The sequence below is a fragment of the Perna viridis genome, chromosome 15 (genome assembly GCF_037379345.1).
Source record: "Perna viridis isolate PV_CMFRI_1.1 ecotype Kerala chromosome 15, ASM3737934v1, whole genome shotgun sequence".
NCBI classification, from domain to species: domain Eukaryota; kingdom Metazoa; phylum Mollusca; class Bivalvia; order Mytilida; family Mytilidae; genus Perna; species Perna viridis.
Genome location: NC_142459.1, coordinates 22,692,591 through 22,712,340, shown reverse-complemented (window position 1 = coordinate 22,712,340; position 19,750 = coordinate 22,692,591). Strand labels below are relative to the sequence as shown.

The following is a 19,750-nucleotide window of genomic DNA, read 5'->3' as shown; positions in this document are numbered from 1 at the left end:
TAAGCTGTACTATGAGTTCCAAATCATTATTTAATCCCCACTTGTGAGTTCCATATATGGAAATATTAATATCCGAACCTCCTTTTTTGTCTTTAACTCAAGGGAGCCTCTTGTTTAAAGTAAAGTATAATGACTGGTACAACCAACTGTTTTAAACTATAGATATGGTCATTTCAATTATAATAAATCCAGAAAAAATTATACCAATATCATAGTTTTAAAAAAATATAGCTTTTCATATGCAGAAAATACAGATTGTAAACCATTTTGGTACCCCAGGCAGATACAAATGGACCTCAATGTCACAGGAAAAGGACTTTTTCTTTAAAACAGATAGCTATGATGCAAGAAATATAGTTTACTGGTATAAATATTATAATAACAATTGTCTGCTTTAGATACTTTTTGAAAAAATTCAGTTTTTATATGAAAAAACACCATTATTTTTCTTGCCGCATTAGAATCTGTCCATTTGAACCACTAAAAAAAGTCCACTAAAAAATTGGCTGATGACTTTTGTGACATTTCTGTGTTTAAATCAACCACACAGTTATATGGCAACTCATTTTAGCTATTTATTTGAAAGAAAAACAAAAAATAAAAAAAATATTCATTTTTTCATATATAAGAGGCAATGTATGGAAAATGACTATTTTCAAGTCCTAACCACATACTTAAAATGTGTTGTAACTTGAAAACTATCCTTTATGCAGGAGTATTACTTGCTTTAGGTTACCTGAATATAGATATGCTCATCATAAATAGTCAAGATAATAATTTTATTGAACTGATATCCTACAAATTCATGAAAACAAAATGCATTTCCAAATTTGGTCAAGATTAACCATAAATGCAAAAAACCAGAGCTACCATAAAAAATCAGGTTCAAAAGTTGGCTAATTCATCTTAAAAGTGTTACCTGTATTGGGGTACTACTTTTTCAGCTGGTAAAGACCACTTGCTGAATATCCAACTTTACTTGAAAAACTGGCTTACTAGGTCTCAGTATCGTATTAATTTTCCCATAGACCTCTATAGTGAAGTGCATGTTTTTAGGATTTTTTAAAAAATATGTAAATTGATTCAATAAAACTTTCACTTATGTAGCATTTCTAAGGACATGTGAAAAAATAATTTCCTGCAAAGAAAATAGGGTGAGTCCACGAAGATTGGACAGAAAAGTAGTCTTGAACTATAAATAGCCATTTTCCCTACTTTCACTTTCGTTTTGCACTCACCTAACCAACCTTTTCAGTGGAACATTTTTATGATATTATGTTAGATTTTCTTTTAAAAAAGTTCTTCATCTTACAGTGTGATGTTTGCTCTATTTTTTAAGTCATTGTTCATGTCTTTTGACAAAACATTAGTTTGTAGAGAGGCAAAAAGAAAATGCACTATATTTTTATGGCATCCATGTTTTGACGTACACCCGCTCAGGGATATGCAATACGATACTGGTACCTATTACTGACTTGTTTCTGTTTGGTATATGGCAGTAGAGTTCAGGGGTGAAATTTGTGCACTAGTTTCTTTGGGATTTGAAACATTTGTTTGAGATTTTTTAGGAGGCAGTTGTATGGGCAGATCTATAATGAAGTGTTCCTCTGATTCATTATCTTGGGGTTTAGGCAGTAATAAATCCAAGACCATAACAAGTTCCTGGTCATTTGTCGCTTCAAGAGTTTTATCATATTGTAATGCTTCAATGTCTTTAAGTGGGGACCAGTTTATGTTAAATTGTGACGGACACTCTGGCTCCGAGTCCGACATGACTGAAATGACAGATGAAGTCGTCTGCAAACTGATAATGAATCAAATCTGAACGAGATTTGGGATTGGCCATATATATGACGGTGAAAAAAATACAAACAAAATCATTATTTGGTGTACATAAAATCTTTTTTTCATTCAGGTAAAAATGAAACAAAACAGCAAAAAAAAAAAGATTAACCGGATACGCAATCGCAATTTGTTTATATTGTATCTATGGTGGCGGCCATAATTAATTTACGCATACCAGAAAAAAGTAGTTCTGCCGATCACGTGAGTGGGAGGAGCCAGAAAGTCGATAACCTGCTAATGTACGGATACAGCAAAAAAATAACCGTATACCTTTATTCGTTTAACAAATAACCTCACTGCAGGATAAATATATGTATTACGCTTTCGTCATGGCCACTGTCTCATATACTTTAGACTGTGGACAGGACTGTACGACATGCTACAACATAGAGCAAATGGATGATTGTAATCAGCATACAGCTTGTGCTGACTGTGAGGTTTGTATAATGTCACTCACAAAATTGTACAACGAAGACCAGCTACGTATATGTTAAACCACAAGGTATAACATCACACAGCATCAGGAGTATTAGAAAAACCTAAAGGAACATCTTCAGTTTGAATAGTAAATAAAATGCTTCCCTATTCAAGAAACCAGCCACTTTTTTTTAAAATAGCAGTTTTTCTAAGACCAGTGCAAGTTCTGTAATGTGTGATACATCCCAAAAAAGGCTTCATATGATTCTTAGCTGAAGTGCTGTTTAAAGTGTTATCTAGAGAGCCCGGGCGATTACAGACGGACGTAGAGCGTCGTACCTTATTTGTCTCAAACCTGCAATTTAATTGCAGTTAAATATCAAATATTACTAAATATATTGCTAAATATAAGAAAGAATTGATGAATTAGAGGGCATGGATCTTTCGATACCAATGACCAAGAAAGTTTGTCTATACTTACAGACTATAGGCAACAACTATTGAACAATAATCAGCAGAGAAACGTAAAATTCATCCCGTAATCATATATCTAATTTCCATAAATAAAAACAGCAAGTCAATTGAAATAATCGGCCAGATGGAACAGGACGACGAATTGAAAAGTGTCATAAATGTAACAATTGCATGTAATAATATTTAGAAACAGTCTTTGTAGTTGTGTTCATATTTAAATTTTGTTCTGTAGGTATGCTTCAAACATTCTTATCGCTACCCGTCCGGGATATCTAAATATTACTTAGGATGCGCTCGTCCATCGGTAAGTTCTGGATTCATTTGGATGAACATTACAATTCTGCGTTGTCCTTAAAAATAATGCATCAACGATCATACATCCTGCTCAGTAGAATTTTGCCTTCGAACTGCAACTGATTCGCATTTCCTTATTTATACGAGTAAGCTTGTCGGGGGCCAAGAACCAATGCGATACCTCCTGAAACGGTCACAAAGTGCAAAAACAGCAAAAAAAATGAGTATTTCAAAATCATGTAACATTTGAATAAAAACATCGTTTAAAAATGATGTATATTTTAAAATTATATAAGAATTGTTTTTTGATCAATTTAAATCTTAGCTTTATTCATTTTTGCAATTTAGGATTTAGGAAAAAACGCATTATAATGTTCCATTTTAAACGATAGACATTTTTTTATTGCCTTATAAACATAGAAAGAACTTATGTATTCGTAACAAGAACATATCTATCTATTATTGTAAACCTAAGATCGTGGTTGATTCGCCCCTTTTGTGCTCGAAATGCTGTTTTTTTTTGTTTTTTTTTTCCCAGAAACGCGGGAAAAGGTTTTAAAGCGTTAACTTATAATCGAAGACACTTATTTATTATATGCAACGAAAAGTTTCAGATATTTGATGTTTTGGTCCGTTCAAATATATGTCCGTAGGTCCGTACCTGTGTCCTTGCGTCCGTTCGTCTGCCCGTGCGTCCGTCATAACGTAATTAGGTAACCCCTCCGTTTTTTACCGATTTACTTCAAAACTTAAGTGAATGATTAGAAACAATAATATCGTAGACGTTTTTCACATACATCGGTCAATGGGCAATGTTTTATTTGGTTACATACATGTAAAGGATTGAATATACTGAAGTGTGTATATGTTTGCGTGTTGGGTATTGTGAGCGTGCTCGCTAAATTTCTTTAAATTGTTCCCCTTTTAGTTAGACAAACATACAACTACGAATATCTTAATCGGAAGCTAACCCAACGCAAGGAAAAAAAAGGTCGAGGGCCACTGGTAACTTTAGTAGGCAGAATAAAGCATGTCGTATAAGACGACAGGAGTCCATTAGGGACCTGAGGGACATATTTTATTAAAGACAGAAAAGTAAGGCAACAATGAGAATAATGAATGCAAATGAAAGCCATATGTCTTTTTCACTCTTCACTATTAATTAGCAAAACTTGTGATGCTTTAAGAAGTTAGAGGCTAATTATTAATGCTTATTCCTAAAATGTCTTCATTTTGAGGAAGCTTCTATTGTTTTTTGATGATTTTTGTAAGAGAACGGTTCATACAACTGTCAAATGTATGCGGCATGCCAAAACACTTAAAGTATTTCGAGACATTTTTGTTATCTAATACAACCTCAAAAATTGCAGCTCCAGTCGTCTGTATGTCTTACACAAATGTATGAAACTTCGAACGGCACAGTTGGGTTGTTTTCCTGACAGCATTTGGTAAATAGGAGTGACTGCATATAAATCTGTATCTACCAACAGATATCAAAGACTCCCATTTCCCAATTTTTTTCCTAATGATGAAATAAAACACGGCAGAGTATAAAAGCCACAACACCGCAGAATGTGTTGCTGAAAACAGACGCTCAAGTATGCACAAAAAATAGTCGACATGCCTGCTCCCATATACCAGCACACCACTGATTTTGTATTTCTTTTAGTTAAACACAGTACACAAAAGAATTTGCTGTCTGTCAATTGTAGGTAATTTACATGGTAGCTAAACAATAGTACGTGGTAAATTTCTAAAGAAGTACCAAGTTACGAGAGATTTTGGCATGGAAAGGAAACATTCCGATAGCTTAGAAAAAGCCTAGTTGTTCTGAACACTTTCAGCTCTAGCTTTAGTCGCACCAAAAAAAGCGATGAAACCTTTTCGTCTATTGGCTGGGCTTTTATTCCACAACAGCGTTGCCAAGTATTTAATTTTTATTGCGGTTTACCTCCTCACAAACATGAAATGCGACACTAACTATTGACCAAACTGAATCCTTTCCATCTACTGTTTCAGCACTCATGTCAAGTTTGACATCGTAGTGGCAGAAAACAGTGGGCGTATAACCAAGTACAATCATGCAAAGGCTGTCAGCTACAATGTACAATCAAACTTGAAGCAAGGAATTTATGAAAGTATAAGTGCTCAATTAGAAATTATGACCTTCGATATAGCAAAGAGATGTAAATAAAAAGTGTGACTATTGCCTTTGTAAGCAATGACACAATGCATTCGGATAAACGTTAACTTTTTCCTATATATACAAAAGGAATTCAAATAAATGTTCCCTTTTCTACACTGCTGTAAGAATTATCATAAAAAAGTCATGTAATAAACCCTTTCGATAAAGAAGGCAAAGTTTCTAAAGATTTCATCAGTGTCATTTTTTTTTCACAGTAGGATATTTATCGAAGAATAGTACTCCTAATTTTGTGTCTTAGAACTGAAGCTTCCAAATACAGTATTTTGGTTCCTATTTCTGAAGTTTACGTTAACATTCGTAGTTTTACACATTCTTAATTTTAGTTCTTAAACTAATAACTCTGATTGCCTCAGACGGTTGTGAAAAAATTGCTTGATACAAAGTTTGACTTCCCCTGACCATGGTTCACATCAACAAATATGTTGTCCCCGAAATATTTATAAAGAAATAAGTTAAAGTCTAAAAGGCGCGTATTTGAATAAAATGTCTGTATGCAGAAAGCGATATTTGTATTTTTTCAGGAATAGACTTTTTTTTTCAGAACGAAAAACTCTACACTTATAGATTTGATAAGTCACGTGAATGGTACACGAATAGTATCAGTATCACGCCAAAGTTATGCTGTATTTTGAAATACAAATGAATACGATGGAGTTTTCGATCTGTTTACATAAAATGCAAGACGACCAATTGTGTAAGGTATCAGATATAGTCAACTGTTTTGGACATGTACCCAAAAAAGTAGTTTTTGTACGAGTAAGTTTTTTTGCACTATAAATGATAATGAAAAACTCGATGGAGATTGAATAGTAATCAAGGGGACCAAAATTCTAGCGTAAATTAAAAGACCTGACATGGAAAAAAAACAATCACAACAAAGTATGTAATGTGTCGTTTACTTGTATGAGTCATGTAATAACTTTTGTGACGCCTAATTTTGTTTGAAGGAATGTCATCGAATGATTCAAATTCAATAAGTAACATTCTAAATACATCACTTTTCCTGCATTAAAGCATTTATAAATGTTGGGAATATTTTATCAGTTGATAAGCGGTTAGTGTCTGCTGTGTGACAGTTTGGTATATAATACAACGATGCCAATTTATTGGCTTTGTATACGTTTTAGAGTCAGGATATGCATTAAACGGGACTGAAACTCGATCATGATACACAAATATTATGTTTTGTTAAGGAATATTTTCGAGTTACCCAATGAATAAAATAAGGCCGGGATAAACACGAAAAACAATCCGGAAGACAGCTCCATTGCTATTTACTTTAAATATATTAAGTCGCATCATTAATTTTCATTAAGTAAATAAATCGCTTAAATATATTCGGAATAAGATTAAAAAAGACTTATGAAAGTTCAAATAGGTTATTTTGATAAGAAACCTAAAGTACATGTAATATAACGTGTTTGTGCTGTTTTTAGGAGGGTCGACAATAGTGTCGTTGCATTTGTTTATTTATAGTTTTAATATTATTTTTATCAAGATCTTTCCCTTTTTAAGACAATGTTTCATCTTTCGATTAAGAAAAGAAATAATTCAGCATCAAAAGTTTAAAAATATATTTAATTGAATCTCGCTGTATAATTACAAGATTTTCGACATATCTTTGATCTTGCGAGATTTTTAAGAAACGTGACCACGGGAAATTTTTACAACCAATCAAATCTTAAGCTATGATGACTTTTCTTTCAATCCATACCAAAAATAGCCATGTGTTAGGTGGGTGCATTAAAAACCTTAACCGGGGGGGGGAGGAGGAGGGCATTTTTCCAAATTGGAGGTCGCCTATTCTCCTTGAACATGGAAAATGTGTTTCCCATGATCCATATTACAACAAGTATGCACCGTGTTTTACATAAAAATACTTTTTTTCATATTTAGAGCAAATACTTCGATTGCAAAACACATTAATGTCCAAAAACATTTAACATTGAATATGTTTCATCCCAAATTTATTACATTGAAAATATTTTCATAATCAAAGCCCATTGAAAATGTTTTTGAAATGTACCATGTATGATAACAAGAGGCTCCCAGGAGCCTGAATCGCTCACCTGGTTAATATTTTGCTGTTCAAGGGCAATAACTCTTACAAGGAGTTGTCAGACAATATCGACACAAAGAAGACTGGAATAAATTATAATAGGGATCATTTCATCAATTTAAGTTTTTATCTTTCTTTTATAGTTTTTAAGATATTGGATGAAAACTGCTGAATACATTTTTGTGCCTTTCCAGGCAATATCTCAAGCAAGGAGTTGTCCTACAATTTTGCCTCAAAGTAGACTTTGGTAGGCATTATCATACATGTCATAAGGATCATTTAAGCAATTGAAAATGTCTTTCTATCTATCATAGTTTTCATAAAAAAATATTATTTTTCATCTTTCAAGGGCAATTATTCTAACATGGACTATTCCGACATCTTTGATCCAATACAGACTTTTGTAGGCCTTATTAGAAGGATCATTTTGGCAACTGAAATAATTTGACTGAACCTAATAGTTTTGGAGATATATGCGAAAAACTTCTGTCTGACCCCGTATGTTCTATTTAGTAACAGAGGCCATATTTTTCAACGGAACAAAATTCCCAACATCAGTTATATGCGGATCATACAAGGAACATACCAACTTGGGTTCCAATTGGTCATGCAATGTCTTAGGAGACGATTTGTGGAAGTAATAACATAAAAAATAGTCAAAATAAAAAAAAAAACATCGAAAAGGGGTGATAACATGGCTTCACATATTGACACGAAAACTTGACAAGAGATAGATCTCTTCATGCCGAACAGTTTTACCTTATATCAGAATGTGGCTAAACCTTACGATTTCTTAAGATATATGCGAAATATTTCTGTTTGACCCCTATGTTCTATTCTAAGTAACGTTGTCCATGATTTTCGGCAGATCAAAAATTCTCATATGTTTTATGCATACTACCCTAGGGAACATTTATACTGAGATTGGTTTTTATTACTCAATTAGTTTCAGGGATGAACATTTTTTTTTTTTAAATTGTTAACGACGACGGACGCCAAGTGATTGCAATAGCGCACCTGGCATTCGGCTCAAGTGAGTTTAAAATTTTTCATATCAGATATTCAATATCTTCTATTTTAGACTAATAAAATGTTGCTGCAGGTGTATATTAAATAGCTACTTCGAAATAGAGAGTATATTTTACTAATACATTACGAAAGAGTAATCAAGGGAACCAAGGTTATAGCTTAATCAAAAGAATGTAATCCAGGAGCAAAGACCAGACATGGAAAACAGACATACACAACAAAGAACATACAGTAACTAAAATCATACATACAAAGTAACAAAAGTAAATGAGCAACTCGGACTCCACTAAAAACTGGGAGCATGGACCAGTTCGGGGTAGAAATTTCCGTGCATGCATTGTATGTTTCTTCTGTCTTTCTACCATTGACTCATAAATACATGTAGTTAGGATTACATTTTTCGGTCAGGTAAGACAGAAGCTGTCACTGTGTTTGACCAAATGTCAGACAAACGTTACTATTTCTATTCTCCCGGAACAGGGAAAATAACGAAAATGATCTTTTTTTTTTCAAACAACAATTTGCTTCCCATTCATATTCAGAGTAATAAGATGGTATTGCATAAGTCAAAAATACTTTAGTGCCTAAAATTTAGTATATTTTACCGCAACTTTATAATTGTTCAATATTTTCATACTTCCAGACTAATGAAAATATTTTCTCAATGTATCACGTATGATCAAAATGGACATTATTTTATATCAAACATACATTAGCATTATAAAATTATACATCGCTTATGTGTTTATTCAAGTATACTACACAATTATGTATAACTTCATGTACGATGTTAGCATTTATCACACTGCAATGCTTCAAAACATATATAAACAATCTATCATTATTAGAATCGTTTCCCAAGTTAAGTCCCGTTGGGAACGTAACACGCTTCAGGAGGTGTACTAAACTTAAATTTTGTTAATAAATCAATGTTTTAGGCAACACATGCTATTTTTCATTCATTCGAAGCTTATTTAAATTACTTACAAAACACACTTTGATAAGTAGAACTCTCGAGTGAGACAACGATTTGATAGACAGCAAACATTGATTACCGTTTCAGAGCACCCGAGTTCTTTCCTGTTTTATGCTGGTTTTGTTCTAGTTCTGTATGAATGCGTAGTTTCTTTTCGCCCGTGGTACTAATGATTGTTCGGTTTTTTTACGGTCTTGGCTATCCTTGTGAATCTCGCACGACTGCCTCTTTCGGGGTTTATGTTTGTGAGTTCTGTAAGTAGACGGTGATAAAGGAATGCAAAGCCCGGCCTTCAGGATACCTGTCCGAAAAACTCGGTCAGTGTATATTCAACTAGCAACTGGCTGCTATGTTGTCAATCTGTCATTATTTCAGATCCCACGTGGGTCCAAGAGCGTTTACATATACCTACTCTAACTGTTCGGGAGTACGTTAACTGCATAATGGTATGCTGTACTCTTTGTGCTGTCAACTTTATTGTTTCTTTAAATTGCCACTCGTTTGATTATTTCTGTCTTCTTATTCAGTTACCAGAAAATGGTTGTGAATTCCTGAAAATGTTTAAAAAAATATATAAAGTTTCAGGCTATTAGTTGCTTTTTGTTGCCTGAATGCTGCATGGAAATAACAAAAAAAAATTGGTTCCAATGTTACCCCTAAAACCCCTCCCACATCTGGATGGTCATTCTAATTTAATTTTAATTTGGTAACGAAGCATACGTTGTTTATTTCTTGTATAAAGTGTATTATGTATAATCGTGATGCTTCAGGTCTTATCTTTATATACACAAATATTTGACATAAATCTAAAATGTCGTTACAAGTACACTTTACGATGACGTGTTGTGGTTTTGTTCCATTTGTGCTTTTGTTTGGATGTCTTAATAACATTCATGGTGTGATTGGTAAAATCACGTGGACAGATGAACAGATAGAGTTCCTTAGTATCATGAAGCAAGAATTCGGTAAATCAAAAAGATTTAGATTATAGTAATTATCTCTGATTTATTAAATTCATACGTTAAATGTAAGCTTTTCAATTCCCTACTTGCGGAGCTCGAGATGCAGCCATTTTTTATCCTGTTTTTTTTTTTTGCAGAGTTACCTCCCGTAAGAGCAGGTATAAAGCAGTTCGGATACGGGTGCAGAAAAAAAAGGTAACTCGAATGAAAATGGAATCCCAAGCAGACAAACACAACGGTGTTTCTAAAATTTACAGGGTGTTTCATTTTGTTGGTAGATTACATAAGGATGATTCTCATTTGTATCCCGGGTAAAGAAAATTTATGGCAGGGTCAGTAGAACGAGAAATTCCCTTTTGACTTTCGAGATTTTCTAATGTATCGTCGATATCGAATGGAAAACCTTTCGTGTTCCAAATAGACACCTGCTCCAAAGGGAGATAAATGTTGACAAAATGTTGGTCTGCAAGTCGGGAATAGCAGTGTTAAATGTACAATGATATAAACCCATTTCATGTTCAGTTGTTGCAAACTTGAGACAAAAAGTACAAGTGTATAGCTTGCACACGACACTGGCTCTTTGAGGAGGTAATCGTTATTGATTTGGTTGACTTATGACATGTAATAGTCTTTGTAAGAATCCAGTAAATTCTGTAATTATGATACACCTCAGAAAAGGCTACATATTTTTATTTTTGCTATTAAGTTTCTTTATAGGTCTATATGATGAAATGTATAATTATTCATTATAATCTGTCTGCTCTTAATAGATAGTCCACAATGAATATCACACAGTTTATATTGTATTTTAGTGTCATTCACAGAGTTATTTCCCTTAATGTTAAAATTTACAGTGCATTCTATTTAATTTTTATCTCCAAAGACACGGGTTATATAAAATACGTAGGCTTTTCATCCATGAATCACATTTTACTTCTGTACACAGCACGACTATACATGTAATACCGTAAAAATATGGTGTATTGAGACCGTTTGTTCGGCTTTTTTTCTTCTTTTTGCACATTGTATTTGCAGCATCTGAATTGAACATGGGTTTTGGATTGAGTCCTTAGTAGTACAAACAAAACAATAGTATGGTTCTAGTGTTTACAATAGGATATAAGCGTCTGTCCTTAATTAACATTTTTGTTAAAAAAAATATTCATTGTAAGGGGAAACAATAATTTCCTATAGGAGAGTTTGCCAATTTCATTAGTGATGTCATCTTCAATAATGTGCATATCAGTAAGTGGCAAACTTGTTGGCAAATAAACACCTAAAAATGAACTATTGACAATTTCATGATAAGATTTTTAATTTTCAAAACTTTATATTTTTTTATTTTATATCTAATTTTGGTTCTTTAAAATGTTTCATTTACATAAAAAATTTGTATTTTGTCTGTGAATTTATAACTCTCTTACTTGAAAAAAAAGTTATAATGATATGTACATGTAAACCTCTATTTTCATATAAAACTATAGTTAAATATTTTATGTTCATATAGTCTAATTACTGAATATTTATTAAAAAATCCCATTGATAAAAAGCACTTTATTTGCAATTTAGGGACAAAAGAACTTTACAATTCAATTTGTCTTAAAAACAAAAAAGTTGTAATGATTTAAAGTTGATGACCATGCCACTCCATGGATTTTTTGCCAACCAAAACCAGATTACGTGAAAGTGATGACATCACGAAGAACTCTCCTATATGTGTATAAATACATGTTTTTTATAGTTCAGGAAATACAGAGCATGAGAGATGAGATACAGGAAATGAAAGGCAGCGGTAAGCTCCATACATACATGTACAAATATGATAATCCTCACTAAAGTTTTAATTAAGAATGATATCGTGAGATTATACAGCTTTCGAATTTTGAAAATAAAGAGTCAAACACATTATTTTGTATGTTCTATGGTTTCCAACTAAATTATCTCCCTTTATGACATAGCATTTTTCTTGGAATTAAATCACATTAATTTCAATCAATCACTTCCTTACTGCATACGTAATAGACTTTTTTGGGGTAAGTTGGTGAGCATGCTCAATGTACACTTCCGCGAGATAGGACTTGGATAGAACAAAAGAATTTTCCTTGCGGATGTGTATATTGAGCATGCTCTACGCATGCTCATCGACTATCCCACAGTTAGCACAAAAGGGTCTATTTCCGAAATACATCACTTCCGACAGAACCATTTTGAGCCATTCATGTTTCAGAGTATCTACATGTACACTTCATCCCTATATAATGCCATATATATAATATGCAATTATAGAAGAAAATGTAATCTATTCAATTTCATTAATTCGGATTCAAAACCTACATTTACAAATCATATGAGTCATATCAAGGGAAAACCGCGGATTTGGCAAAGCAATGAGTTGATTATTTCAAGGGACGACTCTGAAACCAAAAAAAGGACAAAAAACTAACGAACAACAGAATGTGCAGATCGAAACCATATAATACACATATAAAAATGGAGTAAAATCCAGATTTATGAATAAATGAATTTTTTTACATCTGTTTTTTTTTATGTTTTAAAGGTAACTCCAGACCACGACGACTACTTTTAGGGAACGCAGCACAGCCCATTGCTTTCTGTGCGCATATGTCTAAATCCTCAAACAACACATACCTTCAGGCCGTCGTGTATGATTCAGTCACAGTGAATGCTGGGCAAGGATACAATAAATTTAGTGGAATCTTCCAAGCACCTGTCACTGGAATATACCATTTTACAAGCACCGTAATGTCAAAATCAGGAACGTCAGTGCACGTGAACATAGTAAAAAACGGCGCTCCTATTGCATGGAATTTCGCTGATTTTGAGGGATGGGAAAGTGGTTCTACTACGGTTATAGTGGAATTAGAGGCTGGTGACAGTGTCTGGGTTAGAGATGAAGACACCGGAAACAGATATTTGGAACATTTTTACAACAACTTCAGTGGCTTTCTGATGTATCGAACATAGTAAAATAATAAATTATTTGGGGTTGTTGACGTTTAATGCTGTGTGGAATTTCAATACCTTAATTAATGAAGATTCAAACTTTCCCAAATAACCGTATGTGAGACTTAAACGTTAAGAACGTTAAGTGGCACCTCTTTTATATTAAGAGTGCTTCGCGTGATTACATTGGTATTGTACAAGAAAATGATTTGAAATCAATATATATTATGACAGGGAGGATCGAAATTATTTCGATGCTGCTCCATGAAAACTTACGCGTTAATGATTATGTACCAAATCATGTTCACTTGATTGGGCAAATCAAATGAATGTTCTTGTGATAAAATGGAAGTACGTTTGTGACATGGACTTCATACTTAAATTGTAACAAAAAAAAAACAGATGTTAATTCACACACACACACACTTAAGTGACTGTTTCATCATATGGGTCAGAGAAAAATTGCTTAATCATATAATGAACCATAAACGTCCAATTTCACAAACGTATCTGATAATACATTACAAAACCACAAACAAAACGTAGACTTCATTGTGATAAAAAAAAAAAAATAATAATGTCAGATGTTCAGACAGGCGACGTAGTATAGTGTTCCAGACTATGGCACCAAGTTTAGCGGTGCCGTGCTGTACTGCCTTTCCCTCACGTGCAGACAGTGACCGTTCTTGATTCTTATTATTGGTACCTATAGTTAAATGTTCGTTTCTTTCCCCGTGTTTTCATTCTTTCGATACTTGTTTTGATGACAAAATGTACATTCATGTCTTTTATAATTTTTGATGTGTACACCTGATTCTAGCACAGTGTAAGTTTTTATGCTTATTCATAGTTACGGCATACGATAAGTTCAATGTGATTCTTACTCTTTTTTCATAGTTTAAACATGATTTATTTCCGGTAGTATGACCTAGGACATGAGTCAACAATTTCATTGTGTTTTTGTTTATATTTTGTTTAGATAATTTAGGGCACCCCTTTTTAATGTTCTTTTGAACAACTCTATAACGATGACCCTCACAACTCTATAACGATGACCCTCACAACACCATAACGATGACCCTCACAACTCTATAACGATGACCTTCACAACTCCATAACGATGACCCTCACAACTCTATAACGATGACCCTCACAACTCTATAACGATGACCCTCACAACTCTATAACGATGACCCTCACAACTCTAACGATGACCCTCACAACTCTATAACGATGACCCTCACAACTATAACGATGAACCTCACAACTCTATAAAGATGACCCTCACAACTCTATAAAGATGACCCTCACAACTCTATAACGATGACCCTCACAACTCTAACGATGACCCTCACAACTCTATAACGATGACCCTCACAACTATAACGATGAACCTCACAACTCTATAAAGATGACCCTCACTACTCTATAACGATGACCCTCACAATCAAACTCTTTTATTTTCGATTGGTTTCAACCAATGTCAGGTCCATGACAGATGTTTATATTATGAGTATTTGTGAAAAAAAAAGTGTTTTACATACATGTCAATGCACATGTATGTGTAGATTATTAGGCCTGGGGTCTATGTTATATAGGTATATAGGTAAATCAATACAGGTCTACGGCATTAAAATGACCACTTGCATGTTTTCAAACAGTGCTAAAATGTCTACTCACCAATCTTCTATGCCTGTCGTACATTTCATTTACTGTCAATTATTATCCAATATATAGAGTAAAAGGAGCATTTTTAACAGTTGTCTACAAGCGTTTAGATGCTTAGTAAGCTATTTGATGTTAATAACGCAATGTAGAACTGCGGGGAAACTAGCGATAGAGATTAAAACGAACAACAATCATATTGAATGAAATAAACTGCAAATGTTCCAAAATATACTACAATGGGGTATCCACAGATGTCATTATCGGTAGTCCGAATTGCACTAAAATAGGATACAATAATGTAATTTTCAAGTTCATAACTACATATGGTTTTCCATACAAAACCAACGGAAATATTCCAACTGAATGTCTGGTAAGTACAATACGGCGTCCGTACTTTAGCTATCGGATTTCCGAACTGTCTCTTATTACAATTTGCAAACAAAACTATGTTTTGACAGATATGTAACCATTCCAACTTAAGGATTATAAAATACAGTGAATTACATATATGTTCAAATATTAACAAACATGGATAGGAAATTAATTGCTCTAAAATTTCACAATAAAAAAATGTACACAAAATGATAAAAAGATTACAACAAATGGGATTTAACATCCGGAACCCTCCTCATGCATCCGCCACACTGTTTGGCGCTTTTCAGAGCCATAACATTCAATTACTTCAAATTATATTCTTTCAAAGGCTGACGTGCGTGTCACTTGAACTAGGTTCTCAGAAACTATGCGGTTTTACAGCACAAACACGACTATGTGTAACAGTAATCAAGGGAACCAAGGCTCGAGCGGAATCACTCGAAGGATAAAGATCTAGACAAGACAGAGAAAACAGATACACACAACAAAGAACATGAAATAACTAAAAGGAAGCATGGGAATCAAAGAAATGTAAACAAAACGCGAACTGATTAATGAATAATTATTCTCTTTTTTTATCTGCCCCTTCATGAAATATCTGATTTGTTGTCTGCTTCCATCTTCATAGTATTTCCTTTCAGTGATTGATGACTATTAGAATGCCATAGTGTTTTAAATACTATGTAAATGTCGCACAGTATTTAAAGGACAAAATAAACTTTTTTTTTTTGGCGGCTTATATTTTGTTTGTACAAGAAGATTTCATTTTAACACATTTCATTTTGTGTATATAAAAAAGGACTAAGTAATTCTTACATAATACCCATTTGTGTCAATTAGAGTTTGTCAAACACCGACCTTCAACCTATAAATTTTTCACAATCATTATCTTACAAGTTAAGACCGAGTTAAACAGACATTCTTGTGATAAGATTACAGCAATGTTTCGAAGTTACCGTCTTTTGGTAATTCTGATTATTATTGGTATATACAGTCCGGGTAGTGTTCTGTCCAGACAGGCAACTTGGACGAAAGAACAATGGGAATATCTCGAGTCCATGAAAGTTGAATACGTCAAAAAAATCGGTAAGAATGTTACCAGTGATATATTAAGTACTTTTCCGTCTAAAAATCGCGCAAAATGTGTATAAGGTGTGGCAGATGAAGGGAAAAAACTCAGAGATTTTATTACATTAACCAATTAACTATTATACCCAATAACCACCAGAAATAACCATTAAAGTGTTTGTAAAAGTTGTCTTTTTATGATATTGATGAGTCAAGGCATCCTTTATCGCGTTCGGCTTCTGTCAAGGGCTTGTAGAAACTTGTGGGAAGTGTACATGTAGGTAGTTAAAATTACCGAACTTTTTGCGGAAAAACCCAACTCCAAGCAGTATTCAAAAGAAACCAGAACGGATATGGTAAAACGCAACAATTGTACCAGTGTTTAACATAAAAACAAAACAATAAATATTTACGAAGATCAACAAAAGATTTTCAACAAGTATAAACACACATTTAAGTAAGCTCTGAAAGACTTCGATAACAGAAATAATGAAATCCCCGGTAACAGAACGATGACGCCTCTTCAAAATGAACTACATTCCTTGAGACGTTTAGGTTTCCCGCACGCACGGAACCTAAACGCACGATAGACGAACGCTCAAACAAAACGTTTTGAAGAAAGCTCCGTACAGATGAGATAAGTACTTACCTCTCACAAAACTGTTCTAAGAACATTTCTATGGTAGATTTAGAACAGTTATCGGACAGTGTTAGAACAGTGCTCGGACAGTTTTAGAACAGTACTCGGACAGCTTTAGAGTCAGCTCTTCTGACAAATCTAGCATGCAGAGCTGGTTCTACTATTAGAACTGTTATAGTACTAGAACTGTCAGAAAATCTAGCTCTAGTACCAGAACTGTTCTCGTAGAGTCGGTTCTGCTAGCAGTACTGTCAGAAAAGCTGGGTGTTCTATGACAATTTTAGAACTGTCCTAGGGTCGGCTACATTTGCATCTCATCTCTACTCTTTTAATTTTGTTTTTGTTTGGGTTTTTTTTATGACACTTACAAATGTGTGTACTTGTCCTTGTTATGTCTTGATTTGTGAATTGTCACAGCGGTTTTTCATTGTATAGGCGAATATGATAGTTCACTGCTCTATATAATATAAGTGGGGTATTTTTTTCAGATGACTTATCGAAAGAATTAGATATAGTGAAACATGAGTTGAATGTAACGAAAGAGAAACGTAAGTACTCAAGTTTCTTGTTGTCTGAATATAGCTGAAATATTGCTGCTCGGGCATTAAACCCCAACAAACAACAAACAATACTCAAGTATCAGTCTTTGTAATAATCATGCAAATTATGTAAAATTTTATACACCCCATATATACATGTATACACATTTTTATTTAGTATTCAGTTGCTTTATGGGTCTATATGATGAAATGTATAATTATTCAAGACATACTAGTCTTTCTGGTCAAAGGAGATAATCACATCGAAAATCGAGAAACAAAATATTAAAAAAATAGATAGGCTTTCCAACCATGTATCTCATATTGCATGATTCGTAAAAGGAGTAATATTTAAGTGCCACCTAACTTATTTGATCCACAACGTTAAATTGGTACAGGTTCTGTCAAACAGTCATGTACATGTACACTGTGTACCAGCAAACAAACAATTCGGCTTTCAATCCTGAGGAAATATTATACTTATTGTAAAGTTACTTTATTAATACGTATAAATATTGACGAATTCCGTGTTATCGTCTGTAGCGTCTAAATGTATGCATTTATGTCAGATTCAGTCCCTAGAAATAAAGCCCCATGGCTATTAGCAGTGTAGACCCCCTTGATGCTCGTGGTTTCGCGTCCGAGTCACATCAAATGACTTTAAATTTGGATGTCATTTTTGGAAGCCAAGCTCGCGGTAGAGTGGGGATATATTACCCTATGGTTGGCTCGGAGTCAGAACTACATTTATGTGTCTGAGAGGGGTGCCCACCTGTCATTACGGGCAGTTATGTCTCTGAAATAACAAAAAAGCAGGTTCCGTTCGATTACTAGTAATCTACATGTATTTGTTTGTTTGTTTGTTTGTTTGTTTGTTTGTTGGGGTTTAACGTCCGAGCAGCAATATTTCAGCTATATTCAGACGATGAACATGAAATTGATGATGAAATGAAAAAGGGATGGGACACAAGGACAATGGGGTCAACAAATTTTGATTGCCACTGGGAATAGGGAGAGGTGGGTAGGGTCGGGCAATTTGGCCTCCTGTGGCGGAGCCCTATGGTTCTTACTCTGGGAGAATACCACAGTAGGGTTCTTTAACGTGCGAGGAACGTGGCATCTTTCCCAACAGGGTGCACCACTATGGTTTGCGGTCAGGTTTTCCGTATTATAGCCTGACAACCCCAGCATGTAACACACCAGGGGTATCCCATTCCACCACCTGGGGCACACAACGCAGTTGCTCTGTGGGCAGAGCGCCCTAGCACCTGGCTAAGGTTCTGAGCACTATTTAGTCGCCTTTTACGACAAGCTTAGCGCTACTGCAGGCCTATTCTTTTGACACCCGGACCTGCACGGGTCTCTAGTAATCTGAAACGTTCGCCTCCTGGAATGCTTGAAATTTGCCATTGGACGTTACATCATAATCAATTGATAAATATGAGAAATTTGGTTCTGTTTCTATACCATGTATACATTATATTGACAATATTAATGAGTATCAGACATTGTAGATATACACACTAAACTCATGTCTACGTATTGTTTTGCAGAGAGGACTTGCCAAGAGAAAACACACCAACCAAGACTGCTGCTGGAAGCGCCCGTAAAAGTAGCTTTCAACGCCCACTTGTCTTCCAATAAAATAGTCGCTTCTCACCAAGCCGTCATGTATGATATCATCACCATAAATGACGGAGACAGTTATGACGAATCAAAGGGTCAATTCCGAGCACCAGTTTCTGGTACTTATCATTTTGTGAATACGGTGATGTCCCTTCCGGGTCATGGCATCCACGTAAACGTTGTGAAAAATGGTGTCGTAATCGGAAGGAACTGGGCGGATCGTGAGGGATATGAGAGCGGAACCGTGGCTGTTATTACCCATTTAAATGCTGGTGACACTGTTTGGGTGCGTGATGATGACAGTGGTTCTGAAAGTTTAGAGCATGATTATAATAACTTCTCTGGATTTCTCCTTTATCAGGACTAATAAAGAGTCATAACAAACACAAGGTTGCAGTCTTTTACAGATTCAAAGAAAGTGGGCGGTGTTACATGTACAATTGGTATGATATCAGTGGGATCTCTTGTTTATCTGTTATCCTTATATGTGTTCCAAAGAAGAGGGGGGTGATTCCCAGATTTGCGCGCATGTGCTGAATGATCTTTGGGGAAATGATGGAACAATCACATTATTCACTTTGATACATTGTGTACCAGTGAGAACGAAA

The 19,750-nt window shown here is 34.5% G+C and overlaps 2 protein-coding genes across 3 annotated transcripts; both read left to right on the top strand.

The window, feature by feature from the left end:
- The first annotated feature begins 10,105 nt into the window (after window positions 1–10,105).
- On the top strand, window positions 10,106–13,283 carry LOC148597494 (cerebellin-3-like). Of its 2 annotated transcripts, XM_088564258.1 has the most exons (3): window positions 10,106–10,265; window positions 12,004–12,054; window positions 12,820–13,283. In XM_088564258.1, exons 1-3 carry the CDS (start codon window positions 10,112–10,114, stop codon window positions 13,245–13,247), a joined length of 633 nt encoding a protein of 210 aa, XP_088420384.1. In that variant the 5' UTR covers window positions 10,106–10,111; the 3' UTR covers window positions 13,248–13,283. The 2 variants fall into 2 exon arrangements, with proteins under 2 accessions (XP_088420384.1, XP_088420385.1); XM_088564259.1 differs by lacking the exon at window positions 12,004–12,054.
- A 2,886-nt stretch (window positions 13,284–16,169) lies between these two features.
- On the top strand, window positions 16,170–19,531 carry LOC148597493 (C1q-related factor-like). Its single transcript, XM_088564243.1, has 3 exons — window positions 16,170–16,355; window positions 17,466–17,525; window positions 19,070–19,531. The coding sequence occupies exons 1-3, from the start codon at window positions 16,211–16,213 to the stop codon at window positions 19,507–19,509; spliced, it is 645 nt and encodes a 214-aa protein (XP_088420369.1). The 5' UTR covers window positions 16,170–16,210; the 3' UTR covers window positions 19,510–19,531.
- The last annotated feature ends 219 nt before the right edge of the window (window positions 19,532–19,750 follow it).

Coding starts and splice junctions, on each gene's coding strand:
- LOC148597493 (XM_088564243.1), top strand. CDS start 16,211: ATGTTTCGAAGTTACCGTCTTTTGGTAATTCTGATTATTATTGGTATA. Junction 16,356..17,465: donor TGAATACGTCAAAAAAATCG/GTAAGAATGTTA, acceptor TATTTTTTTCAG/ATGACTTATCGAAAGAATTA. Junction 17,526..19,069: donor GAATGTAACGAAAGAGAAAC/GTAAGTACTCAA, acceptor ATTGTTTTGCAG/AGAGGACTTGCCAAGAGAAA.
- LOC148597494 (XM_088564258.1), top strand. CDS start 10,112: ATGTCGTTACAAGTACACTTTACGATGACGTGTTGTGGTTTTGTTCCA. Junction 10,266..12,003: donor TATCATGAAGCAAGAATTCG/GTAAATCAAAAA, acceptor TGTTTTTTATAG/TTCAGGAAATACAGAGCATG. Junction 12,055..12,819: donor ACAGGAAATGAAAGGCAGCG/GTAAGCTCCATA, acceptor TATGTTTTAAAG/GTAACTCCAGACCACGACGA.